Below are 26,141 nucleotides of genomic sequence, written 5' to 3' on the forward strand. Positions count from 1 at the left end.
CGGCGGCGCGCAGGTGGGGAGCGATCGTGTCACGCGTGGGGGGCTCGGGGGGGGGCGAGAGGGGTCCCGGGGGGACACGAGCTCGGCCGGGGACCCCCCCCTTTGCCGTGGGGTTTCCCCGTTTTTTATTTATTTTTATATTTTTTTTTCGCGTGGAAATCCGCGGGAGCCCACGCGGGAGGGGGTGCTGGGGGGCGTTGGGGGTGCGGCTGGGGCTGGGCTGGCCCCAAATGTGGATGGGAGGGGGGCAGCCCCCAAGGGTGTGCCCCCGGCGTGGGGGGAGGGATTTGGGGTTGGATTTGGGGTCTCCGTTGGGGTTCCTTTTGCGGTTCCCATTGGGGTTCCCTCTGGGGCTGCCTTTGGGGTCGCCTTTGGGGTCCCTTTGGGGTCCCTCTGGGGCTCCCTCTGCAGTTCCTTTTGGGGTTCTCTCTGCACTTCCCCTTGGGGCTCCCTTTGGGATTCCCTCTGCCTTGGGGCTCCCTTTTGGGTTCCCTCCGGTGTCCCCCCTGCAGCCCCTTTGGGGCTCCCTTTGGGGCAGGGACAGCAGTCCCCACAAACGTGGCATCCCGTTGAGCTCCCTCTCCCCCCCTTCCGTGGGCACGGAGCTCTCCCAGAGCTTTATTTTTAGATTTTTTCCACCCAAAGCACATCCCCAGGTAAGCTCGCCGTGCCCAAACCAGCACCCGCTGTGCTCAGCCCGGGGAGAGGATTTGGGGGCTCAACGGGTGGCCCCAGCTCCGCAGGCGATTTGGGGTCCCCGGCACAGAGCCCTGTGGCTGGGGCACCTCGGTTTTGGGGTTTCCTTCTGCTCGATGAGTGGGATGGATCAAAGAGGGAAGGAAAAACCCCAGAGCTGGCACTCGGGGGTGTTGTGGGTGGTGCTGGAGCCGTCTCCCTCTCTAAGGGGCCGTCGAAGCGGTTGGGGCATCGCTGGGGCACCGAATCCGGGCTGCAAACGGATGGCAAGTTAAAGAAAAAAAAAAAAAAACAAGTTGGAAATGCAAATTGCTCCTTCCTTGAAACTGCCCCAAGCCGGGTGCCTCCATCCCCGTCCCTGCCCCACAACCGGGGGAGCCCGTCGGGAGATCCGCTAGGTGCCGAAATATCTGGCTTTTATCAGACCTTTCCCGAATTGATGGCGTTTTGACCCAACGGCGGCGTCTGCGCTTGGACGCGGGGCTGACACGTCGAAGGCTGCCGTTTGCAGTGCCTGGGTTTTATTTCCAAGGCGGTGACCTATTTATGGGCTAACGCCATCCGGGGGCACGCAGCCACCGGCGGCGCGGAGGAAATGACGGCCGCCGCTCGCAAGGGTTAACCCGGAGCCCCCCGGCGCTGAGCACCACCGGCTCGCTCGGGGCTGAGCATTTTATAGCCCCGAGATGTGGTTTTGGGGACGCTCCCCAGGCCCCGATGAGCCCGATGGAGGAGCGGCGAGGAGGAGACGCGCGGTGGCAGGAGGAGAGCGGGTACCCGCGGAGGAGTTGCGCATCGTCCGGAGCTCACGAGGAGGGAAGAGCGCACGTGGTGGCGCGGGTCGGGGCTGGGAAGGCGACGAAGCTGAAGGAGAGGAGCAGGGAGGAAGGACAAGGAGGTGGCCTCGGTGGTGGCATCCGTGGTGGCCTCCATGGTGGCCTCGGTGGTGAAAAGCCCAACTTTTCCTTGCTGGCACTGGGGGGGTTCTGGAGAGGCAGCCCCCGGCCTCGTCGCTGGAGAGCATCCCCAGCAGGTAATTAGCTGGGTGTTAATTAGCAGCCTGCACCGGGCGCTGGGGCGCAGTGAGTTTGCTCGAAGCTGGGCTTGAGATGCACAGCCGTCCTGCTGCATGGGGCTCCCGCTGCTCCTCGTTAAGGACCAGGGGTTAATTAACAGCGGGGGGGGGGGGGGCACAGCATTGGCTTTTCCCAATGTTTTCACCCAAATGGTGTGGTGGGTGCTGGCGGAGGGCCTGGAGGCCAGGAGCTCTGGTGGGCTGTGCTGATGTCACCTCGTTCGTTACCTTCCCAGCTAATTACCCCTGGCAGGGGTGATGGGGGGGCTGTGCACCTCGCCCCCCCCCGATGCACAGCCCCGGGGGTGGTCCCGGGGTGCGGAAGGAGCGGAGCCGGGTAAACACGTTTCAAAAGCATCCCTGGCGCTCGCGCAAGGCAGCGTGTTATTCTTTAATCTGCTCTGGGAAAAGGCTCGGAAACCTCCCCGGGACAGAGCGGGCATGGCCTGAAGTCCCCAAAAATTGGGGATAATGTGCAAGCTGGTCTGAAATCCCCAAAACTGGGGATAGCGTGCAAGGTGGTCTTCAAACCGGGGCACCACAACCTCTCCTGGCTCTGGGTGCTCGTAGCTCAGGAAGGAGCCCCACCATTTCATCCGTGTCACAGGGAAATAATGAATTATTAGCTTTCTCTCTCTCTTTTTTAATTATTATTATTATTTTTTTAATGCTGCATGTTAGTGGGTGTAAAGAAATGGCCTTGAGTGCTGTAGTGCGTGAGTTAACGTAACTTGTTTGTCGTGGGGCTGACGGGCTTTCTCCAGAACCAGTGGTGGTGGCTGCAGTAAGTATTCCTGATTTTTTTTGGGTGGCTTTATTAGAAAATTGGGAACACGGCTGTAAAGGAACCGTTGGCAGCACGGGGGTTGGATGGAGAGAGGTGGCAGTTCAACCCTCTCGTGCCTGCGATGCTCCGTGTTCGGAAATAGCAGCGCCGCTCTTAGGAAATAAGCCTCGTTAGAAGGATTCCCATTCCAAGTATTTGGGGCTTTCGGTTAAATTTAATCGGTTAATTAAATAAGGGCAGCTCTGGGAAGCACCGCCTCTCCTCGCTTGCATGCAGTGATGTTTCTGGCTTGGTCTCTCGAGCAGCGTGCGGCTCGCACACGCCGCCGGCACGCGCGCGCTCCTCTTGGCCCCACAGTGTCGGGGGGGCACCAGCCCCCAGAAATCACTCCTGGGGGACCAACACCCTGCATCTTACACCATCTGTGAGCTGTCCTGGCTGCCTTCCCCGTGCCACCTCCCTTTATCTGCGCTGGGCTGCTTGGGGTCACTGCTGGTGGCGTTTCCCTGCCCTCTCCGAGCAAGCCCCCTTGGAGCGGGGCTGCGATTTCGGAGCGAGCCAGAGGCTGTGTGCGCAGGTACTTGGTGCTCAGGGGGTTGTGCTGGGCTCGGTGGGGGTCTCCAGCTTGCAGTCTTGCAAACGGGACACGATAATTTGGAAATTATTTTCCAAAAAATGTTGTGCATCCTCCCCAGCGCTGATTTGTGCCCACCCGGGGCGGCTGCAGGCAGAGGTTGGGTTTTATCCCCCCTGCAGCCGTGCAGGACCCTCGGTGTAGGATCAGCCCGCTGGGGTTTCACACCCGTGCTCTCAAAATGCTGCTGAGGATGAGGAGTAATTAATAAATTAACACAGCGCTTTTGTCACCGGGGGGTTGCTGTGGTTGAGGCTCACCTGGCCGAAAATAAATGTATTTGTCGAGGCTTTTTGAGGCTTTTTCGTTCGATGCTTTTACGAATTGAGAATTCAAGTCTGATAGCTGCATTTATCCTGGAGAAAACACGACATTGGAGCAGAACTGGCAAGGAACAAGAAGTTTCTTGCTTACCCCGTGTTAAATTAATACGAGTTCCTCCTTGCCCGGCGGTGGCACGGGCGCTGTCACCCCGTGGGGACCGGGGCTGGTGGCCGGAGCAGCTCGGAGGCACCAGAAAATCCCACCGAGGTCTGGCAGCTCGGCTCCTCCTTGCCCATAGGCGTGGCTGCTGTTTTGACATGCAGACAGAAGCAAATCTGTTACATATATATATTTTTTCTATTAATATTATTTTTTTTTTTCTTCTCCCTGGGCTGGGAGGAAACCCGGCGAGAGGAGGCTGCCGGCTCCCTCCCGATGGCAGCGCAGCGGGGAGCGGGTGCCAAGCAGTGGGCAGCGGGCTGGTGAGAGCTTTCTCACTTTTTCAGGACGGTTTATGTAACCTGCTGGGAAGCAGTGCTTTTTTTTTTTCCTCCCCCCCCCCGTTACATAATGCTGCCTTAGGAGAGCTGCAGGAGATCGCCTTCCCCTCGCACCGCCACCGGCCCCGTGCCACCGCCACCGGGCTCGCCCCGCGCCAGCCTCCGCCGCAGGGTGGTGTCAGCCCGGATCCATAACTCCATGGCTTTAAATGATACTTTTAACATAGATTTCAATATATATTTTAATCCATTTCAATATATATTCAACATATATTTGAATAAATGTGTCCTAGATATTTTAATGCATTTAATATATATTGTAATCGATATATTCTAATAGGTATATTTTAATATCAATTTTAATACCTATCTATATCAATTTTTTTAATATATATTTTAAAAAGTCACCGTCTGAAGTCGTGTCCCCCACCCAGATGTAGCAAGCAGGGGGCTGGGGCACGGCACCTTGCAGCCCTGCTCTGCACCTCGCTCAGGATTTGTCCCGGTGAGCGGGGTCGGTGCCAGTGGCCGTCCCCAAAGCGTGCCAGCACCGAGGGCACGAGGGCTCCGAGGGCGAGATGTATCCACGTGCAAAGCTCCCGATTGCCTCCAGCCCTGGGAATCTCCTCCCTTTGAAGGCCGACAGCCCGTAAATGTTTATGGGCTTTTGCTTTCGCCACTATATGTTTGTCTTCTGGAGTAAAGGAAGGGAAAAAGAGGGAAAAAAAAAAAAAAGGGTTCTGGCGGTGTTTTCTTGTGTTTTTGCACTTGGTGTCGAAGCTCGGGGTGTTTGGGCTCCAGGGCTGGGCACCGCGTGCGGCTCTGGGATATTCGGGGCTGTGGCAGCCGAGCTCGTTCTGTGCAAGATCTCTTGTGGAGGCGACCTGGAAAAATGATGGATTGCAAAAAAAATGCAGGATCTCCTCGGGGGCAGCGTGTCAGCTGGTTACGGTGCCTTGCCGGATAGCCAGCCGAGCAGCCAGAGTGGTTTTAGCAGGTTTATATCACGCTATAAGTTGCAGCAAGGGGGGGGGAAACAAACCCTTTTCTGCCGAAATATTTGTTCTGGCAGGGGGCGAAGGGCAGCGAGCCATCCTGCTCACTTGTTCCTCCTGCTGCACCCCAGGCTCGAGGGCAGCCTCTTATGTCTGAAACAGGAAAAAAAAAAAAATCAGTTATGAGCTGGATCCTCGCTGAAACCACTTCAGAAGCTGAAAAATATTAGCGAGGCGAAATGATGAAGCGAGTGTGAGAGGAACGCATGCCATCAGGCGCGAGTTAGCCGCGTGCAGCAGTTTCCTTCCCCCCTCCCTGCGCTCTTCATCGCCTAAAAGCCGCCTGGTGCCACGCTCCCAAATCCCCCCGGTGTGTGGGAGGGGAGGGAGAAGCTCCCTCTGGGGGACTGGTGGCACTGGGGGACACGGGGCTGGTGGTACTGGAGGATGTGGAGCTGGTGGCACTGGGAGGTGGCAGTGGGAACATGGGGCTGGTGGCACTGGGAGGTGGCAATGGGGGACGTGGAACTGGTGGTAGTGGGAGTAGGTAATGGGGGATACGGGACTGGTGGCACTGGGAGATGGCAGCAGGGACATGGAGCTGGTGGCACTGCAAGGTGGCAATGGGGGACATGATGCTTGTGGCACTGGGGGACATGGGCTGGTGGGAGTGGGAGGTGACAGCAGGGACATGGGGCTGGTGGCACTGGGGATATGGGGCTGGTGGCACTGGGAGGTGACAGCAGGGACATGGGGCTGGTGGCATTGAGAGGTGGCAATGGGGCACATGGAGCTGGTGGCACTGGGAGGTGGCACTGAGGAAAAAGAGGCTGGTGGCACTGGGAGGTGACAGCAAGGACATGGGGCTGGTGGCACTGGGGGACGTGGAACTGGTGGTAGCGGGAGGTGACAGTGGGGACATTGGGCTGGTGGCACTGAGAGGTGGCACTGGGGAAAAAGAGGCTGGTGGCACTGGGAGGTGGCACTGGGGGACGTAGGGCTGGTGGCAATAGGGGACGTGGGGCTGGTGGCACTGGGAGGTGGCAGCAGGGACAGGGGGCACACTCGGCGCGCAGGGAGCCGCCTGCGCTCCCCGCGAGACAGAACCGGGGGGTGTCCCCGAGCCGGGATGTCCCCACAGCCTCGGGGACAGAAGGAGTTAATGCCACCCGCGGGCTGTGAGCTCACAGCGGCAGTACACCGAGTTCGAGTTCGCTTCAGTCCACCGTGAGTCATGGCTCACCCCGCGCGCTCCGCGGGGACGGTTCAGCAGGGTGCGTGCGCGGCGGTGGCGGCGGCGGCAGCGCCTCTGTTTGTGTTTTGTTTTTCCTCGCAAGAAAAAGTTGCCATGCCCGGCTCCCCGCGCTGCTCGCTCCTTGCACAACGTGGCCCCCGGGAGGTTTGCTCGGGCCGCTGATTTAAAAAAAAAATAATGAAAAATAAAAATTAAAAAAAAAAAAAAAAAAAAGGGTGGGGGAAGTGAAGTGGTTAGGGTTAAAGAAAAAAAAAAAAAAAAAAAAAGTGAATTTTTAATTGAAGCGGTGACACATTTCGAAAGCAGCAATGTGCGAAACGGTCCCGAATCCGGGCAGATTTGTGATTTAAGAGCGAGGCAGGGAGGCAGAGCCCCAGGTGGAGGGGATGTGGTGGTGGCCCTGGGACCGCGCCGGGGCCGAGCCGAGGTTTCTTCGGAGCTGCCTCCGAGCCTGCGGTGGTTTGGGGAAGGACGCGGTGTGCCTTCGTGGGAAGCCGGGCGGATCTCGGAACAAGCGGCTAACGAAGCAGCAGGGCCCTGGAGGTTCCTCTTCGTCACGTTTGAGGCCGGCTGGGCTCATCCATCCCTCCGAACGGCCGGCTCGCTGTGCGGGGAGCCGGGCTCCTGTCTGATCCCGCTGCTCACCCCGAAACAATCCCAAATGGCATCGGGTGCCGGCCCCGTTGTTGGCTGCTTGGTCTCTTGCTCGGTCTCGGTTGCAGGTGTCTTGGAGCCTCTCACCTGGGAAAAATTGCTGGTTTTTTTTTTTTATTTCCTTCCTGCTGCACATAAACATTTTGCTCAGTATTTGTTTTCTTAGAGGAAAGCCTTTTCCCCATCGCAGGGAGGTGACGCCGCGGTGAAGTGGCGAGGAGATGCTCCAGGTGGGGTCGTCCTTCCTCGCTCTGCACCGGTGCGCTGGGAACGGGGACAGGGACGGGGACAGCCCCGGGGCTGTTGCTGCTGGTTCCCAGCCTGACCCTTGCATTTTGAAGCAAGTGTTGCAATCCGAAACTTGCAGCCACGGCGCGGTGGCGTGGAAGCGAAAGCACTCGGGGCTGAGCGGGTCTTAAAAAACAAACCCCGGGACGCTCAGTGCTCGTTTTTCCATTCTGCTGAGCCACGCCGTGACTTTTAGCAACGGGCAATAAAAAAGTTGGAGAGAACAGAGGCGTAATTTTTTTTTTCTCCTTTTTTCCTAAACTGATGCTGAGATGCCGAATGGCGCGGGATGGGAGCAGTGAGCGAAACCAGCCCTTCGGTCACTGCAGGAGAGCGTTGTGCTCGGCGGCTCCGTGCTGTGCCCACGCTCTGCAGCCTGCACCCGGGGTGCTCGGGGCAGGGGGAGCTGCCCTGGGGTCCCCATCGTGGGGATGGGTTCGGTGACAGCAACACATGCGACCCCGTGCGCCCTAGGGCAGGGTCCGACACGGCTGGGATGTGCCCATGGCTTAAAACCACAGCCTCACTTCTCCCTTCTTGCGAAATCCTCTTTTAGAGTGAAGCGTGGGGTTTGGTTTTATTAATTTTTTTTATTATTTATTATTTTTTTTCCCCCCTCTCCTTCCCAGCTGCTCGGGACACCGGTTCCCATCGCCCCGTGCCAAGCTGGGACCCCACGATCCGGGCTCTCACCCACCCGTGGGGGAGATCTGCGGGGCGAAGTTCTGACTTTTGCAGCTGGAAAGTTCCCGGAATGCCGATTTCTAGGAATTGTGGCCCGGGATGGTCGCGCAGCAGGGTTTTGTGAAACTCGAGCACGTGGGATACCTGCCTGTCCTCAGCCCCGGGTCAGACATCTGCGTCCCATTCCCCGCTCTGATTTTTTTCTCTTTTTTCTTCAGGCTGGATGATAGCGGCAGCTGTGCGGAGAGGGGGTTGTGAAACCAAAGGGCTTGTTTTTACGGGGTGGATTTCGGTGCGGGGCAGCGCTGGTGTCCTGCCCATTCTCCTGGGGCGCTGATTTGGTGCTGTGGGGTTTTTGTTCGAGGGAGTTTCTTCGGGATGCTTCCTCTGAATGTCGCGGGCTGTTTGGCGAGCGCACGAGCGGTGCTGCAGGGGAGCGAAGGCGGCCAGCACCTAGGGGTGAAGGCACCCCCAATCATGCAGAGCTTAAAAGAACCACAAGAGCTTAAAAGTGGTTAAAAAAAACACTTTTGTTATGCTTGCTCTTAAATATACAGTAAAAAATGCATTTTTTGTGAAGCAGCAGCTGAAATAATGCCGGTGAGGGCTGCTGGCGGTGCTGATGTGCCCATGGGTGCCGTCGGCTGCGCTCCCTGGGGAGCAGCACGGAGCTGGGCCCTGGCCGATGCTTCCCCTGCTCGTGTTGATGGGGAAACAACGAGAGCGTGGGGATGTGGGGATGAGGAGGGGGCAGCAGCTCTGCTTCTGAGCAGCTCGAGGGTTTTGTGCGGGTGGCAGCTCCTCCTGTCTCACTTTGGGCATCCCGATGTGCGGGGCGTCCCCTGCCCGCGAGCATCCTTGCTTCCTCTTGTTCTGCCAGAAGCTTGTTAGTGTATTTCACGTTAATTAGCGTTTAAGCAGAGGTTGCATCCGGATGCTGAAGCCTCTGGATTTATCTTGGTTTTAAAACTTGTTTGGTCAAGCTCTTCAAGTAAAGATTTATCAGCGGGGCTACTGGTCAGCTGGTACAGCAGCGGCTGACCAAAAGCAAGTTAAAAACCCAAACAAACCCTCTGCTTTTAGAGCTCAGAAATGGCTCTGCCACTGCAGCACCAGGGAAAAAGGGTTTGGGGGGGCTGGTTTCAAGGGCCGGCGTCTGTGGGTGCGCACTGAACCCCAGTGCTGTGCTCAGAGCTGGGACAGGGGCTCTGGAGCTGTTTTGGGGTTGGCATAGGACTTTTTTTCGGAGCTGCAGTGTGCAGAAGTGCCCTGATGTAGACTCAGGTCACGGTGTAGATCCCTGTGACCCCCTCCCCGTGGTGCCCACCAGATGCCATTTGCCTGCTCTTTGAGCATCGCTGGCCGGGCACATCCTCGGTGGACCACGGCACCGGAGCCGAGGTGCTGAAGTCTCCGCGCGCACGCTCGCGCCCCGCTGCAGGGGTTCATTTGCTTTAATTAAACACCATTAACCTCGCGGCACCGTCGTGGCTAATGGAGCGACGGGAGAGAGGGCTGTGCTTGGGGTAGCTCTGTCAGAAACGCCGAGCTTTTGCGCTGGGTAATTAATTCCCTGCCTTCACGCTTGGCTTCCACGAGGAGAAACGTCCGGCTGGGGCATGGCGAGCGAGGTGCCGCTGAGCCCCCGCTCCCCGCGCCCGCGGGCATGCGCCAAGCCCGGCGAGCGGCACATTTCCTCCGGCTGTTTGTTTGAAATTAATGGGAAGTTTGGATTCCCTCCAGCTCTCCCCCGGCTGCACTTGTGCCTCCGAAAGGCTGCTCCGAGCTGGAGAGGAGCGGGAGCAGAGCGGTCTTTTCCCTACGACTACAGCTGTGTTTTTTTTTTTTGGGGGGAGGGTAGGCGAAGGCTCTTCGAGCTCTTTCACAACGTGGACAGCATCTCTTGTGGGCTCCGTCCCTCCCAACCGCTGCTGACGCAGACCTTCTCCCCCTGCCTTGCGTTGGATGCTTGCCCTGGATGACTGCACTAATTGCTTACGTCGAAAAATAACGAGGAGGATGCGGGTGGTGTATTTTTAGATGTCTCTCGGTGGGATTTAGCAACCGGCGATGCGGAGCTGGCATCTCCGGAGCCGGCTTCCCCATCCCCGCGGTGACGCTTCGTGGCCCTTGGGAGGTTGTGTGCTGAGAGTTGCCTCTGCTTGGGTGAGCACCCCGCTTTCAGGCTCCTCCTGGGCATAATTATCTGCAAAAAGGGGTTCCCTGAGCCGCACGGCATCCAGCTTCGGTTGTGCCGCACGGGATGCTCGTGGGAGGCTGAATCCTGGCGGCGCCGAGTCGCGGCGGTTCCCAAATCCGCTGGAAATAGCACAAAATCGGTGCATTTGGACCCAGAATCTCGGAGTCTCGTTAAGCGTTACCCCGAAGCTTGTTGTAGTTGGGCATGGCCCCAAGCAGTTCCCTCGCTCCTGTTTGCAGCTTCCACGCAGAGCCCTTTGTGTCTCGCTGGCTTCCTGCGCCGAGGGGAGGCTGGAATTCGGCTCGTCCCTCCCAGCGCTGGGTGCAAGGAGTGCAATTATTCTTACAGCCTGACTTAGCTGCCCTTGGAGCTGAAAGCATCCTTTCTTTTCTGTTTATGAAACCCCGAACGGACGATTTCTCCTGCTGCTTACCATCAGCTTCCACACCAAGGGCTGTGGGAAAGTTTCGCAACGATAGGGACTTTAATAGATCTGTTTTATGTCTCAAAAACCATTGCTTTCTAATTCTGTGTCACATGTTTCCTTGATTACGTCTTGCGCAGCGGTGTGGCTACCAAAACAAGTCCAACGATTCGAAGGAAATCATCAGGAAATATTTTTTTCCCCAACTTGAGGCCATTCCTTTCTCACCAGGCAGCATTCGGCCAGGGGGTGCCAGGATGCACGGGCTTCACCCGCCCCGGCCTCGCATCGCATCCTCGTGACGCTTCCCCGTGCAGACAGCCACCACAGACTCCCACGAGTGGCTCCACACCCGTTTTAAAGGAAAAAAAAAAAAAAGAATAATCATCCTCGTGTGCTGCTCGTGCTTTGTGTCAGCAAAGCGTTCCTGGCCGCCAGAGCGGGCACATCCCCGTACCTCGCATCGCGCACCAGCTGTGGCCAGTGCCTCTCCCACACGGCTCTTGTTTTGGGCAATGCTTTGCCCCCAAAAAGCCGTTTCTTAGGGACTTTCTGCAAATTTTTGGGATTCTTTTGGTGGTGGGTTTTGTGTAGTTTTTAGAGCTGCGTGCTGTGCCCGGAGGTCTTCCCGCTTGGGGAGAGACCCCGCGGCGACGCGTAGCCTCAGCACTTTTTTGGGTGTTCTTGGTGAGCGAGAGGAAACGAGGCGTGCCTGTGGTCGAGCTGTTGATTTAAGAATAATGCAGCCTCTGACGAAACAGCGAGTAATTCCTCGTGGAAAATAATCCTCATCGATGTGTCATGGCTTTGGAGCACAATGCTGGGCTGGTGCAAATGCTTCTAAGCCAACGTAGCTGGGCACCTCGGCGTGTGCCCAGGGGGCTTCGCTGCTCGCCCCTGAGCATCGGGGTCTCTCCTGGCATCACCGCTGCCCCAAAGCAGCCTTCAAGCAGCAGCCCTGTGCTGACGTCCCTTTGGTGGCTCTCGGTGCTCCCTGGGGTGAAATCCAGCCTCCCACTGGGGCCAGCATCGTCGCGGGAGGTCCCAGAGGTTGGGTACGGGGATGAGTCCCCGCATGCCAGGAATCTGTTGGCCAGCACGTGCTCACCTGCTGGCACAGGTTTTTGGTACAGCTCTTGCCGGGGGAGTCCCTGCGGCACCGGGAGAGGTGTGGCAATGACCCGGGGGGCTCAGCGAGGTGAGAGCATCCCCGTGGCTGTCCCCGCTGCCGGGCAGGACGCCGGGGACACGGCACGGGGCTGCGTGCGCTCGTGGTGGTGGTTCGGCGGCGCTGAGCCTGGGTGGCCCCTGGGAAGGGATTTTCCGCTCTGCATGCTTGAGATGTTCTCTAAACTTCCTGCAGGGCCAGCAGAACCAGGGCTCTCGAGCTTTTAACCCTTTCCCCTGCCTCCTGCCCGCTCTCTCCCCAGCTCTGCTGCTCCAGCCCGGGGACGATGACGACCGACGAGGCCACCAAGCCCGAAGGGGAGGTGCAGGCGGCCGCCCTGGCCGAGCGCGGGGAGGACATCACACCCGCTCAGGACCGCGGCGTGCTGAAGGTGAGCGGGGTCCCACGGCCACCACAGCCCTCGGGGCACCTCGTGGCACGAGGGGACGAGCATCAGTGCCGCGGGGAGTAACGAAGGGGCGAGCGCGGCTCACGGAGCCAGAGAGCGTGGCGCGGATTCGGCCCGCTCGATGAATTTTCGCTGCGATTGTGCTTCTAATCGGATTATTAGCTGCAAATCCACAAAGCATTTTTGTGTGTGACTCACAGACATTAGAAAGAGCGCATTACTTAGGTCATCCAGGCTGCTCCACAGCCCCTCTTTTCATATTCAGGGCCGTTTCTGGATAGTTCTGCTCACCAGCACTTGCTCTTCTCCAGCTGAATAGGACCTTCCTCTAATAATAGCATCCTCCCCTGCCTCCATCCTCAGCTTGGGAACTGCTTGTTCCAGGCTGTAGCAATATAAAAAAAAAAAAAAGTGTTGACAAGAAGCGAGTAGTGAAACGACACACCCCTGCGAGTGAAATCTGCACGGGCTGAAAGCACGGGGAATTTGGGATCGCTCCCCGTTGGTGCTGACACCTCCGCACCGCGGGCTGAACGCGGCTCCGTGCGGGGCTGGCTTGTAGGGGATGGTGGAAGGGGCAAAGGGATGGTTCCCCCCCGACCTCCCCATGTCTTAAGGCACCTTTGGGGCGTGTGTTTATGTATAAACATGTACTGTAATATGTAACATAATGTATTTATTTAATATATGGGTGTTTATGCAGCCTGAGGTCTCCGTGGCTCCGTTCTCATGGGTGCTTTCCCTCCCTTAGATCATTAAGAGGCCGGGCAACGATGACGAGTCTCCAATGATCGGGGACAAGGTGTACGTGCACTACAAAGGCAAGCTGGCCAATGGCAAAAAGTTCGACTCCAGCCGCGATCGGAACGAGCCCTTCGTCTTCAGCCTGGGCAAGGGTAAGGGGACAGGGTCCCCGCTCCCATGGCGCTAAGGGACAGCACCAGCACGGTGTTATTTTTTGGGGGGGTGCCTCCGTAATTGTTTTTTTTGGGTTTGGGGTTTTGTGTGTGATGTCTGCCTCTCTCCCAGGCCAGGTGATCAAGGCGTGGGACATCGGGGTGGCTACCATGAAGAAGGGCGAGGTGTGCTACTTGCTGTGCAAGCCGGAATACGCCTACGGGGCCGCCGGCAGCGCCCCCAAAATCCCCTCCAACGCCACCCTCTTCTTCGAGGCAAGTACGGGGCCGGGCTGCCGCGGGACAGCTCGCTCGCTGCCTTCTGCCTTGCCAGCCAGCTCCTAAAAAAAAAAAAAAAAAAAAAAAAAAAAAAGCACAAAACAGCTTGGATTCCTGAAACGTGTCCCTCCGCTCCAGGAACCGGTGCCAGTGTTTTCTCAGAAATGTGTGTCTGAGCCGGAGAGGCTGCGGCCGGGGAGCAGCCCCGCGGGGAGAGCGAGCAGAGCCCTGCTTTAAAAAGGCAGGCGAAAAGGGGAAAACAGCTCGGAAATGCCTCCCTGGGCTGAAAAATCCCTTCCCGGCGCTGCTCCCGCGCTGCCTGGGGAGCCGTCCCCCTCGCACCTTCCAGCCCCGGTTGCCTCCTTGCCTGCAGGATTCCTGAACTCCCTTTTACTGTTACTTTGTGTTGGGCTTCAGGTGCTGGCCGTGGCCCAATTCCTAATAAATCGGGTGTATTATGCTGTGGCTTTGGAGCTGGCTTTTATGGGCAACTTCTGCTCGTCAGCTGAGCGGAGAATTAGTTTGCTTGGCTCCCCGGCTCGGGGCTGAACTGCTGCTTTGTGGCTTCCCCGTTGTTTTTCTCCTCTCCTTCCCCTCCACCCCCAGCTCTGCCTACCTTCCCTTTAATTCTTCAGGTCGAGCTGCTCGATTTCAAAGGCGAGGACCTGTTTGAGGACGGGGGGATAATCCGGAGGATCAAGAGGAAAGGGGAAGGCTACTCCAACCCCAACGAAGGCGCCACGGTGGAAAGTGAGTAGCGGGCTCCGCGGGCAGAGCTGCACGCCGCGGGGCTCTGGCCGAGCAGGGAGGGCAGCGGTTAACTTTTGGGGTTTTGGTGAGCTCCGAGGAGCTGCCCTTGGCACGGCCCGCGGCTGCCGTTCCAGGGCTGCTGGCTCCGAGGGTTTTACTGGAAAACCTCGAGGCGCGGGAGCAGCCAGCTGGTGATGGAGCGGCCGGGCGAGGACAACCCGCGCTCTGTTTTTCCCGGTCCTTCCTGCCGTAGGACAAACACGGGCCTGCGAGGCTGCCGGGGAGGGTGAAGCCCCATAGGGTTTTGGGGTCAGACCCTTCCTTTTTTGCACATTTACCCCTCCTGCGTCCCTGCCTGAGTGGCTGCGTCCAGGAGTGGCGTGGGGGCTGCTGAAAAACCCAGGCTCTGCCTCCTGGTGGGAATTTTTCAGCAGTTCCCCTGGGCTCCTCGTGATGCTTATCATTGGTTTGGGGCTTTCTATCGCATCTGCCGTGGCACGGAGCCTTGCCTTTTCCTTCCCATGTGGCCAGGGGACGGTTGCAGGCTTCTGGTCACCGCTGACAGAGGGGATGAATTAATGCAAGGGGTTTGTGGAGCCAGCTGTGCTCTGAACCCACATCGGGAGCCGGCTGGGTGACGAGGAGCTCATCCCATGCAGCTCCTTGCTCCCAGAGCCTTCTCCAAGAGCAGGACGCAGTAATTCTGGGCACGTTTCTGGAGCAAACATTTCACCTAGGCGGTGAGAGCCAGGTTTTTTTTTTTCTCTCTCCTCCTAAGAACAACTCAGCCATAGATTTAGAGCTACCACGCGGTACAGAAGGCATCCAGTTTCTTCTCCCCATTTCAGAGCTCCTGTTCGCTAAAGAGGGTCCAATTAACTTCCATTAGCGAAGGAGAAATTGGATCTGAACTCATAAAACTCCCTGCCTGAAACGGCCAGTTCTTCTCCCAGGGTTTTTTAAGGAGATTTTCTTGTCCCACACTGATCTCTCCGCCCGTCACATGCTCGATGTCGTCGCCGGACCCGGCCGGGAGTAGGGTTTCAGGCTGGCTTCACCGTCTCCAAGGTTAACCGAAGAGACAGGCTAAATATAATTGAAACCAGCCCAATTCCCACCTGCCTTTTTAGTGCTGTTTTTATTTATTTTTTTATTTTTTTATCTAAAGAGGCTGCTGGGGGCGAGCACGTGGCGGGCAGCGGCGTGCCCGGGGAGTGCTCCTGCTTTTTCCTTCGTGTTGAGCTGTTGGCAAACGCAACGGTGGCGCGATAATTTGGAGCAGGTTGGAGGCAGGGAGAGGGAAACCACATCAAGTGGTTTCTCCCAAAGGACACAGAGGTGGCTTCTTGGGGAGGGCTCCCCTTGGGTGCCCGCCACCCCAAAGCCCACTTGTTCCCAACCTATTTCAAGTGAATGCTTGGTTCTAAGTGAGCACGGAGAGCTGGGGGCGCACACGCACAGTGCAAATACTCGAGCTGAGTGCCCTTGGAGGCAGCCTCGTGAAACGGGCACTGCCCATGCAGGGCAGAGATGGGGAGCTCTGGGCTGGTCCCAGTGGTGGTGCCGCTGCGATGCTCTGAGTGGTGCCTAACTCGTTTGCCTCCCCGCACACCAGGGGTCACAGACCCCTAAATGCATCCCGCTGAGAAAGGAGCAGCACAAAACAACCTGGGAAGCATTTTGGGGTGCAAATAGGCTTTATTTGTCTTTTTTTTTTTCTCCCACAAACGCAGCGCTATTTACCTCGGAGCTTTGCTCCTGGCACCAAAGGTGGGACCCCAAGGAGCAGCCCTGGGTTTTATGAGCCCAGCCGCCTCCGCGCGGGGCTGCCCCTCGCCTCGCTCCCCCCAAAACCCTGTCTCAGCTCGGGGAGTAGCCCCAAGGTGCCCGGCGTCGCCACCATAACCAGGTTGGCCAAAAACGTGTGATTACCGGGGTGAGCATCCCCAGGCTGGAGTTTTGCAGGCGTTTTTTTTTATATAGGTTTTGAGTTGTACAGACCGCAATTCGCGGTTCCGGTTCCTAAAACGCGGGCTGCAGCCGAAATCCCGCATTCCAGCTTTTGTTACAACCTTTCCCCCCCCCACCTCCATCCTCCCCCCCTCCTCTTCTCCATTTTAATCTGAGTACAAATTGCTGTCAGCACATCAAGTTCGTGTGCCAGCCGCGCTCGGTACACTGTGTTCTGAGCTCTTCAAAAACAAAATCGCTGCAGGCACCGGGAGAACAATAAGTCAGCGCGGCAGCCGAAGGGATGTGCGGCGGCCCAGCGGGGGCTTTTCTCCCCGTAATCCAAGAGCAGCCGTAGCCAGCTGACCTGCTGCACACAGCGCCCAAACGCTCCTGGAAACCAGCGCTGAGATCTCCCCGTTGCTTTCCGTGTGATTAAAATGGAAGGAAAGCTTTTTTTTTTTTTTTCCTTTTTTTTTTTTTTTTTAACCCTCCGAGCAAGGGCTGGGAGCTCGCATCCTCCCGGGCAGCCTGTTGTAAGCAGCGGGCTCGTGGGGGTGCTGCCGCGTCCCGCTGGTGATGGGGTGACCCTGGGGAGATGTGGGTGGGTGCTCGTTTTGGGGCCAGGCGGTGGGCACGGCTCAGGCTGGGTTGTGCTCACCAGAAAAGGCACCTGGATGGCAGGGGGGTGGCATGGTGCCGTGGGGATGCCCGTTTTGGGCTGGATGTCCCGTTTTCCTGCACCTAAGGAGATGAAGCAGGGGTTAGCCCCGGAGGTGGGTTTGCTGGAGGGTTTTCCACGTAGCCTTGAAGCCCGGTGGCAGGTTGCTGAAAGCTGTGGCTGTGCTCCTTGTCCTGAGCTGGCTGAGAGCGTGCAGCATGTGTGTCCCCTCGCTGCTGTGCACCCCTGAGGGATGCAGGATGCGTCCTGGCGTGCTGCAGGGAGCATCCTCTACCACCCCTGTGCCGTGCTGTGCCGGGGGCCTGGCATCATGCAGGCAGGTTGCAGAGGAGAGCATCCTCTGGTGATGTTATGGGATGGCCCTGCAGGCACATCAGTGACGAGCGACGTTTAACACCTGAGTGCTGGAGCTGCTCGTGTTCATGCTGGTGCTGGTGCTCACCTCCCCGTGACATCCAGAGCCAGGTGCTCTGCACCCTTCAGTAGCTCAGGATCCGTCCTGCAGCCACCAGGTCGCCTTTGGGTCCCTCGGTGGCTCGCCCTTTGCCGTTTGGGGCATTCCCTGCAAGAGGTTTAAGGGAAACTCGTTCCCTGATCCGCAGCACCACATTTGAAGGGCAGAGACATCACCGAACGCTGCACCACCAAGGTGCAGGATGGAAAGCAGACCATCGCCAGCTGGGCACAGGGTTTTTGCTTTCCAGGGGTCTCTCCCCATTTTGCCAGCATTTATATGGGCACGAGAAACCCTTCCTGCTTCAGCTCTGCGGCGTGCAAAGGAGCTCGTGGCTGTACGGTGTGGGTCTTTCCCACCCTGGGGGCTGCCAACACCAGCCCAAACGTTTGCAAATTCTTTAAGCAGTTCTGACAGCGTTATTGCCTGCTGTGATTTCTCTCCTCTTAGAAGCTTTTTTTTTGGGGGGTTTCTGTGGTAGGTAGGAGTTTCTTATGAAATCCCTTTTACTTTACATTTGCTTGCGCGCTCGCGTGCACTTGGGAGGGCAAAGAACACGCGGTGCCCCCCCCCCCCAGGCGTGCACCGTCCTCGGGATCAAATCAGTAAAGAACAATCTCGCCGTGGAAATCACGCCAGGAGCACCAGGTGGCGAATGTGCCAGGTACCCGCTGTCCGCTCCGGCTGCGCCTCTGCCAGCTCCCCGGGCTGGAACAGCGCGGCCATTGGTTGAAGATTAAAAAAAAAAAAAAAAAATTAAAAAAAAAATGTTTATCTTGTACTTGCAGTTCTTAGAGGCAGGAGAACACGGCCTTGTTTTTGAGGTATAAGGCAAGGGTATGGCGCTGTATAGGAGGCTTGTAATCGCCGTGATAAACTCCGCGTGGCGGCGTGCCAGGAGCAATATCCAGTTCCAGTAAGGCTGACTCGCGCAGCGGCGCACGAGGGGAACATATTAGTCATTATGTTTATCTGTTGTCTGCTCCTTGCTTAGACAAGATACGGCTGCCTTGCTTCGTTAGCTGTGCTCCTTCCTGAGCCCTCCTGCCCCTCTCTGTCCCCTGGGGGCTCATTCGGCCGTCAGGCGGTGCCCCCCGTGCTCCAGCATCCTCCCGCTGCTTCCAGGGCTCCAGCTCGACCGGGGGCTTTTGCTGGATTTTGGGAGCTTGAGGAACGTGTGGTTACCTGACAGAGTTGCCCCCAGCCCTGTTAAAGCAGCTCCCTAAGGCAGCCAGCGCCGCTGATGGGCAAAATCCTTTGGGAAAGGCTTTTTTGGGGGGGAACCGGGGATTCGGGTCCTGCACGGCACCGGCTGCCCGCAGCACATGGGGCTCGCTCTGCCCTGCAGTTCACCTGGAGGGCTTCTGCGGCGGCACCCGCTTCGACTGCAAGGACGTGAAGTTCGTGGTGGGCGAAGGGGAGGACCACGACATCCCCATCGGCATCGACAAAGCGCTGGAGAAGATGCAGCGGGGAGAGCACTGCGTCCTCTACCTCGGGCCACGGTAAGGGGTGCAGGAGCTCGGCTTGAAGCTTTTCCGACCTCTGCGGCTGCTTTAGCCTTGGTGGAAGACAGCAAGCACGGCAGGAGGGCTCCTCCAGGAGAGGCTCGGGTTAGCATCGCCAGCAGGGCCAGCCAGAGGGGCGAGTGGCACGCAGGCAGGAATTTGGAGACGGTTTTAAAAGCAGGTGAGGTGGCAGGGGCTGCATCCAGCTCCCGTGGCTGGAAGGAAAGATTCAGCAGGGCTTTTTTCCTGCACAAGTAGGGAGAGGTGTAGAAAAAAACAGAGGTGATGGCACCCGGGTGCATCTGGAGAGGATGGTCCCACGTGTGTAATGCACATAGAAAGCAGCACATCTTTGCTGCTGTATCACACAAAAATGTTAGTGAGTGTAGAGATAGATGTGAAAGCAGAGCGAGCACCCTGGGTGCGTGTTCGTGGCCGAAATCTGCTGAAATGAGGATTTAGGGACTTCTCTCCAAACCCTAACAACCCTAACCCTAATTAGGACCCTAAAAAACATGTACAAAGCCAGTTTCTCCCATCAAAAAGTGCTCCCAACGGAAGCCTTTGGGTACACCTGAGCTCCCTTGGGGAACCTTTGCGCAGCAAACACAGCAGGGCTCTTTGGGGGCTCTTTAGGGGCTCCTTTTAGGTGGCTTTTCCACCTGCATTTTAAAGGTGCCGGTTCATCGAGGAGGATATCTGGAGAGGAGAGGGATGCAGGCAGTGGAGGGCGCATGGGGCTGAGGACCACGTGTGCCCGTTGTCCCCTGGGTGCCCCCCAGCGCAGCCCCTCTGATCTCTCCCCATTTCTGCCCTTCCAGGTACGGCTTCGGCGAGGCGGGGAAGCCCAAGTACGGCATCCAAGCGAACGCAGAGCTGGTCTACGAGGTCACGCTTAAAAACTTTGAGAAGGTGAGGGCAGGACCAGCCCCGGGGTGCCCGGGAGCTGCTCCTCTTGCAGCATTCACCCTTTGTCCCTGGCGTGGCTGCGCCGCGGCCCCTGCTGAAGCAGAGACGTCAGCAAGGGATCGCTGTGTTCTTAATTTGTTCTTGTGTGTTGGTTTGTTTTATTTTTCTGGCCGGGGTCCAAGGCTGGTTCTCTTATTTGTTCCTAGGCTTGTTCCTTTTGTACTTTTTTTTTTTTTTTCACTCCTTGGGCTGCACAGAAAAAAAAAAAAAAAAAAAAAAAAAAAGAGAGAAAAGTTTTGTGTCCCGCCAGCCAGCCGGGGCAGCCAGGGCCAGGGTGATCACTGGGGGGGCTGCACACAGGGGCTGGGGACAGGGACAGGGACATGGGGACAGCACAGGAGGTGCCACTGGGATGGGGCAGGTGCTGCTGGGTCCCCAGCCCCGGCTGGAGCAGGGGATGGTGGCAGGACCCTCTGCTTGCCCTCTCTGCTGAGGAGGTCTCTTCCTACCCACTTTTTTTTTAATTTAATATTTTGGGGCTTTGTTTTGTTTTTATGTTGAGATTTTTCATCCTGTGAGGTTGCAGTCAATGAACTGCAGTGGACGGACTGTGCCGTAACACTGGGCTCAGGGGAAATCCCACACCCAGCAGCGATTTACCTGGTGCAAAGGGGTCCTCTGCACTCCGGGCACGCACCCCACGTGTGCCACAACTATTTTCCTCTTCCCTTTCACCCCCAGCCCCTCAAACTCAACAAGCAGCCACCTCTGCCCTATGCAACACCACCCTGACAAGCCCCACTCATTAAAAAGAAACCCCAGAAAGCCTCGTGGATCCACCTGGCTTGCAGCATCCCATTCATTTCCCTCCCTTCACCGCTCTCCAAGGGTGTGCGTGCCGGTGGGGCCGGCGTTTGGAGGTGCGCGGTGCCTCCATCCCGGCGTGCTGGTGGGTGCTGTGCCCCACGGCCGTGGCTCTGAGCGTTTCTTTGCAGGCCAAAGAGTCGTGGGAGATGGACACCAAAGAGAAGCTGGAGCAGGCTGCCATCGTCAAGGAGAAGGGGACGATGTACTTCAAGGTTTGTGAGCTTGGCGACACCCGAACGCGAGCGGGGAGCTCGGAGCAAATCCTGGACCTCCAGAGGCACCCCTGAAGGGGTGTAAATGTCAGAAATGTGCCCCCCAAACTTTCCCTGTCCCTCTCCCCATATAAATGATGAGCTCCATGGGAGGTGCAGCCCCTGCCCGCCCCTTCCCCGTCCTCGGTGATTTTGGGCACAGATCCTCTGCCGCCCCAGCTCAGGTTCCCTCTTTGCTCCATCCCAGGAAGGAAAATACCTGCAGGCGGTGATCCAGTACGGGAAGATCGTGTCCTGGCTGGAAATGGAGTACGGCTTGTCCGAGAAGGAGTCGAAAGCCTCCGATTCCTTCCTGCTGGCTGCCTTCCTCAACCTGGCCATGTGCTACCTGAAGCTGCGCGAGTACACCAAGGCTGTCGAGTGCTGTGACAAGGTGCGGGGCCGCGGGTTTGCTTTTACTCTTCCCCCCCACGTATCAAATTTGTCCGTGTGCAAGCAGCAGTTTGCAAACAGCAGCGCGTTGTTGGCATCCCCACCGTGCCTCCTGCGCCCTTTGCGTGCGTCTGTGTCAGGAAATTATTAATTCTTCGATAAAGGGCTTGCATTTAACGAGCTTGCCTAAGGTTCTTAATCACGTAAGGCTGGCTGCCTTAAGCAGGATGGTAAGTCGCCCGTGAGACGTGTCTGGGACATGAAGCTTTCATAAAATAACAGGAAGCAGGGAGACAAAAACCTGTTTAATCCGAAGGAGATCCTCGGGTCCACGTGCCGCGTTCCTGCGTGATTCCAGCTCTGTGGGGGCTTCTCTCCTGCTGACCTTGCTACCCGCAGCAGGGTCTTGTGCAAGGAGATATTTTTAATCAGTTAAAATATATCAGTAAAAATTACATAAAAATATATAAAGTATATAAATGATATAGCTGCCAACTGGTTATGGAAACAGGTGAATTTTTGCAGAGCAAGATGCTCTGGAGACTCGGAGCCTTCTGCCTTGTCCTAATTTGAGCACTTTTAGCAAGGCTTTGAGCTTAAGGAGGTCTTTGAAAGCCACCCATTGAGCAAACCTAAACCAGGAGGGCACGGGGCTGCACGAGCAGTGCCCACACAGCACTGGTGCTGCAAAACGAGGGAGCTGCTTCTGGGGAGCATCTTCCCTTGCAAGGAGCTGATGGCATTCGCAGGCAGGGGAAGGTTCTGCACCTCTGCTCGTGGTGACACGAGGCGTGAAGCCACGTTGGTGCACGTGATAGCTGTGGCCATGCTGTGGATGTGTGTGCCCCGAGGAGGTGCTGGGCTCTGGCAAACTCTGTCCTTCCAGGCGCTGGGGCTGGACCAGGACAACGAGAAGGGCTTGTACAGGCGGGGCGAGGCCAGGCTGCTGATGAACGAGTTCGAGCTGGCAAAATGTGACTTTCAGAAAGTGCTGGAAGTGAACCCGCAGAACAAGGCCGCCAGGTCGCAGATCTCCGTCTGCCAGAAGAAGACGAAGGAGCACAACGAGCGGGACAGGAGGATATACGCCAACATGTTCACCAAGTTTGCGGAGAGGGATGCGAAGGTTGGTGCTGCGCAAGCGGCCGGGCGTCCCGATTTGGCCACGTTGAGGGATGCTCAGCAGGCTCGTGGGGAGAAAAGAAGGGTTAAAACGGAGGAAATTGGATATCAGGTTGAGGATGCTGAGGTTTGGGAGCACGGCCTCCAGCTGATAGAGCCTGGGTGGGAAGGAGCTGGTTGGTTCTTGGTCAGCAGAGGACGCAGAGGCTGCTGTCAGGTTGTCAGTAAAAGCATTTATGGTGTGGGCTCTCGACAGCTGATGACAGGTTTGGCGTTTGGACATCGCTCTGCCGGCCGTAGCCGCTGGCCGTTGATGACCTCCTGGCCACCGGCGGTCTGGGTGAAGTGAAATGTCATCCACCCCCTGGCAAGGCCAAGGGTATTTTGAGACATGATAGTATGGATTTCCTGAATCTTGTAACCCAACGCCCTGCTCCTCTGCTCGTACAAGAGATCGCTTTCGCGTAACAGGCTCTAATCCAAAATTCCTCCAAACAAAAACCGATGCACGGTGTACTGTAACGGGAGAGGACACAGCTTTGCAAACACTCTGTACGGGTAATTTTTAGTATAATCTCTTCTGAACCGGTGCCTGAAAGTGAGGCGGTGGAATAAGTGAGTGCTGCGGGCAGGGAGCAGTCCTGCCTATGGGGCTGCGGGCTGTCAGGGGCCTCGTGCTGTGGGCTGCATCTTATATATGGGCTGCAGCTATAGCTCTTATATGGGCTGTAGCTATAGCTTGTGTATGGGCTGCAGCTATAGCTTGTTTATAGGCTGCAGCCATATAGCCCAGTGCCGGGGCTGCAGCTGCAGCTTATATATGGGTTTGCAGCTCTATATCCCTGTGTAATGGCTGCAGCTGTAGCTCATAGATGGGGCTGTAGCTGTATAGCCCAGTGCAGGGGCTGCAGCTGTAGCTCAGTCCTATATCTCCCCTCCAAGGGCACCACCTCCTCTCCTTGTGTCTGTCTGTCTGGGCTCGCTGTGCCAGTGCCCTGCAGCATCGGGGCAGCTCCCATCCTTCCCAAAGGCTCACCCAGAGCTGGGACAGACGAGGTCTCACCTCCACGAGCCACCGAGCCAGGAAAGCAGGCGGCTGGGGTCCAAGGGGGGTCTCTTCTGCCCTGTTGGGCTCAGCCTCACCTCCGAGCCCTGGCATCGCTGCCACCGGCTGCTCGTCATTTCACCTCATTCCTGACTCTCTGTGGTTCTTTTGCTCTTTTGCAGGAAGCAGCTAGCAAAACCGGGGTAGAAAAAGAGGCAGAGAAAGCGACTTGTGCACAGGGGCTGGAAACGGCCGGTGCTGGAGGCAAAGAGGCCGAAGGCCACGTATGATGGAGGGGCAGGAGGAAGGGAGAGCCTCCTGCCCTCAGCCCGCACAGAGAACGGTTTTTGCCAGGACTCAAGGACTCGCCAGTGTTTTCTTGTAAAGCTTGTTACAGTTTGTGTGATCGTGGAAGCAAAAGCGCCTCGCAAAGAAAAACAAACCCAGTCCTGCTGCCGCGGGTGCGCTCACGGCTGGGCGCGAGCAGCGGGACGGCGTGGGACCACCGCAAGCGGAACAAACAGCTTTCCAAAGGAGGGGGGGAAAAATAAATAAAAGTGGAAGCTCTTGGCTCCCGGGAGGTTTGCGCAGACAGCTCCTCGCAGCTCGCTGGACTTGGTGTCGGCTGGCTGTGCCACGGCCTGCGTCCTCCGAGACGAGCTGGGACGTGGGAGCGCTTCGGCAGGATGCGACCGAGTGCTCCGGCACCGGCAGAGGCAGAGCAGCCTCCTCCTGCGCTGCCTTCATCCTCCTCCTCCTCCTCGCCCCAGGGCTGGGAGGGGAGCTGCAACAGGGACCTGGCACCCTGGCCCCCTGTGCTCGCTGAGTTTGCTGTCAGGGTGGGCTCAGGCTTCTCCTGTTGGTCCCCTGCACGTGTCCAAGGGTGTTGCAGCACGAGAACGAAAGCCTCCTGCGTGCCGGCCACCTCCTGTCCCTCGGGGGAGGCGATTCCCCCTCCTGCGGCTGCGGAGGCGTTTCTCATCCGTGGTGACCCCTCTGCTTAGGGATTTACAGTACGGCTTCAAAGCACTGTTTCATTGGGGGAATTTATTTTTATTTTAAGAGGCTGTGTTTTATTTCACTGGAGGGTGAAAAAAGGCTTTTCCAGCGCTGCTGCTCGCAGGTGCCTGAATCGCAGCCAGCAGTGGGCTCAGATTTTTAAACGGGGGTTTTATCGCTTAGCTGGGGCCCAGGTGAAAAAGAGAAGCAGCAGGTTGGCACCTCGAGGGGCAGGAAGCGAGATAGGTGTTGTCACTGAGCCGGTACCGCGGGCTCGTCGGTGAGCACCCCGTGCCGGTGCTGCTGCTGCGACCTCGCCCGTCGCCTTCCTCCAGCCTGTTGGGTGCTGTCACCACCTTTGGAGAACAGCCTTCAGTCTTTTTGGTTTTGTTTTTTATTTTTACTGTCTGTTCTTTGTAATACCCCTTTTGAAGCTTGAAAATAAAGAAATGAAAAAAAAAAAAAAAAGGAAAAAAAAAAAAAGGCTCCTCTTTTCTCCATCCTACCGTGAGCAGCCGTGGGGGTGACGGGTGGGGATGCACCGGCTCTAGTGGTGGCTCCATTCCTTAGGGAATTATCGGTGTCCCCCGTTTTACAGGGGGTGTTGTTTGGGATCTCAGCAGGGCTGCTTCTCCTGGGCAGCTTTATCCTGAAGCCTTTTTCATTTGGGAGATTCGGGGCTGGAGCTACAGGGTACATCGGTGGCACGCAGGGTGGGTGCTGGGGAGGAAAGGCTGCTGCTAGGAGTGCTGGAAGCAGGGGCTCTGCAAAGAACTGGCTTATATTTATGAAAGCAGCGCAAAAAAAAAAGCCATTTTGGGTCAGCCCAAGCCATGTTTTCCTTATGAAACACCCCTGGCTTGCTCTGTGGAAACTTGCAACTTGCTTTGCCGTTTCTGGGCTTTTCCCCCCTATTTTTAAGCATGTTTTTATTTCAGCTGGCTTCTCGAGGCATCGTACTTTTCTCCTCCTTTTAAGAGAAAATTGAAGGTGGGCAGACGAGGACAGTTGGGAGGTTAATGGGAGCATTTCACACCCAAGGCATCGAAACCCCTGGTGCTGGTTGCATGCAGCTCTGAGCGCCGTGCACGAGCTGCAAATAAACCCGAGCAGCGACGCAGAGAGGGACTGCTGTTCTCTTCAGCAGAAATGGGAGACAATTATTCACCTAGAGCAGCTTTTTAGGCTTTTCAGAGCCTTGCTGCTTGCTCTGCAAGGCGAGGGTCTCGCTGTCTGTCCCTCTCGGTGGCTCAGGGTGCGTCGAGGACGCCCTTTGCTGGGCGCACGGTGTTTAAATGCCATCTAGTGGGCCTGGGCTGGGAAGGGAGGCTGAGATGGAGTTTGGCGTGTGCATGGCTGGGTAAGGCCTGGCTGAGCCCAGCAGGGATTTGTGCAGCTTTGTTTTGTCCGGTGTTCAACCAGAGAGCGCCTGCAGGCAGCCCTGGCAGGGGGAGGTGGGCTGGGGGGAGCGGGGAGGCAACACAGGAGCAGCATCACGCAGGGGCTGGGTACCCTCACCCAGTGGGACCAGGGCTTGGAGCAGAGATTGACCAGCACAGGGCCATGGCTCGGAGCAGAGCAGGGACCAGCACCACCCTAGGGCATGCAGAGGACCCCCCCGGCATCGCCCCTGTGTGAGCTTCCCTCACACGCATCGTGCAACCAACCCAACTCCCCTCGTTGTGACACCAAGATGCCATTTGGAGGTGGAAAAAAGGAAAGTATCCCTAAAAAGAAGAGGTGGCATCCCCTGGGAAGCTATGGAGCCTGCCCTGCAGGGCTCCCACAGCCAGCACCGGGTGGAACCATGCACCCTAAAAGCCCCTCAGGGTCTGCTTTATGCCCCACTCCCACGGGCTCCCCATTTTCTGGGATTACCGCGACAGCTGCCACACTCTGCCTCTCCCCACGGGGCTGGCCGGCAGCCCCTGAAATCCTATTACCCAGTTGCAAGAGAAAGAAAAAGTTAATCGCATCCTCCACTCGCTCTTCCCCCACGGCGG

At 57.1% G+C, this 26,141-nt stretch overlaps 1 protein-coding gene across 2 annotated transcripts; it reads left to right on the top strand.

Moving 5' to 3' along the window:
- FKBP5 (FKBP prolyl isomerase 5) lies at positions 1-24,605 on the top strand. 2 transcript variants are annotated; one of them, XM_032203189.1, is made up of 11 exons: positions 1-13; positions 11,887-12,015; positions 12,785-12,929; positions 13,063-13,205; positions 13,844-13,958; positions 18,393-18,549; positions 19,374-19,464; positions 20,457-20,540; positions 20,788-20,973; positions 21,859-22,098; positions 23,322-24,605. In XM_032203189.1, the coding sequence occupies exons 2-11, from the start codon at positions 11,911-11,913 to the stop codon at positions 23,427-23,429; spliced, it is 1,374 nt and encodes a 457-aa protein (XP_032059080.1). In that variant the 5' UTR covers positions 1-13; positions 11,887-11,910; the 3' UTR covers positions 23,430-24,605. The 2 variants fall into 2 exon arrangements, with proteins under 2 accessions (XP_032059080.1, XP_032059081.1); XM_032203190.1 differs by having other exon boundaries at positions 21,958-22,098.
- Positions 24,606-26,141: the final 1,536 nt, after the last annotated feature.

This window comes from Aythya fuligula, chromosome 25, assembly GCF_009819795.1.
Source record: "Aythya fuligula isolate bAytFul2 chromosome 25, bAytFul2.pri, whole genome shotgun sequence".
Taxonomy (NCBI): domain Eukaryota; kingdom Metazoa; phylum Chordata; class Aves; order Anseriformes; family Anatidae; genus Aythya; species Aythya fuligula.

Excerpts from the sequence above, each read along its gene's own strand:
- FKBP5 (XM_032203189.1), top strand. The coding sequence starts at position 11,911 with ATGACGACCGACGAGGCCACCAAGCCCGAAGGGGAGGTGCAGGCGGCC. Across the intron at positions 18,550-19,373 it reads GTCCTCTACCTCGGGCCACG|GTACGGCTTCGGCGAGGCGG; the intron begins GTAAGGGGTGCA and ends CTGCCCTTCCAG. Across the intron at positions 20,541-20,787 it reads AGGGGACGATGTACTTCAAG|GAAGGAAAATACCTGCAGGC; the intron begins GTTTGTGAGCTT and ends GCTCCATCCCAG.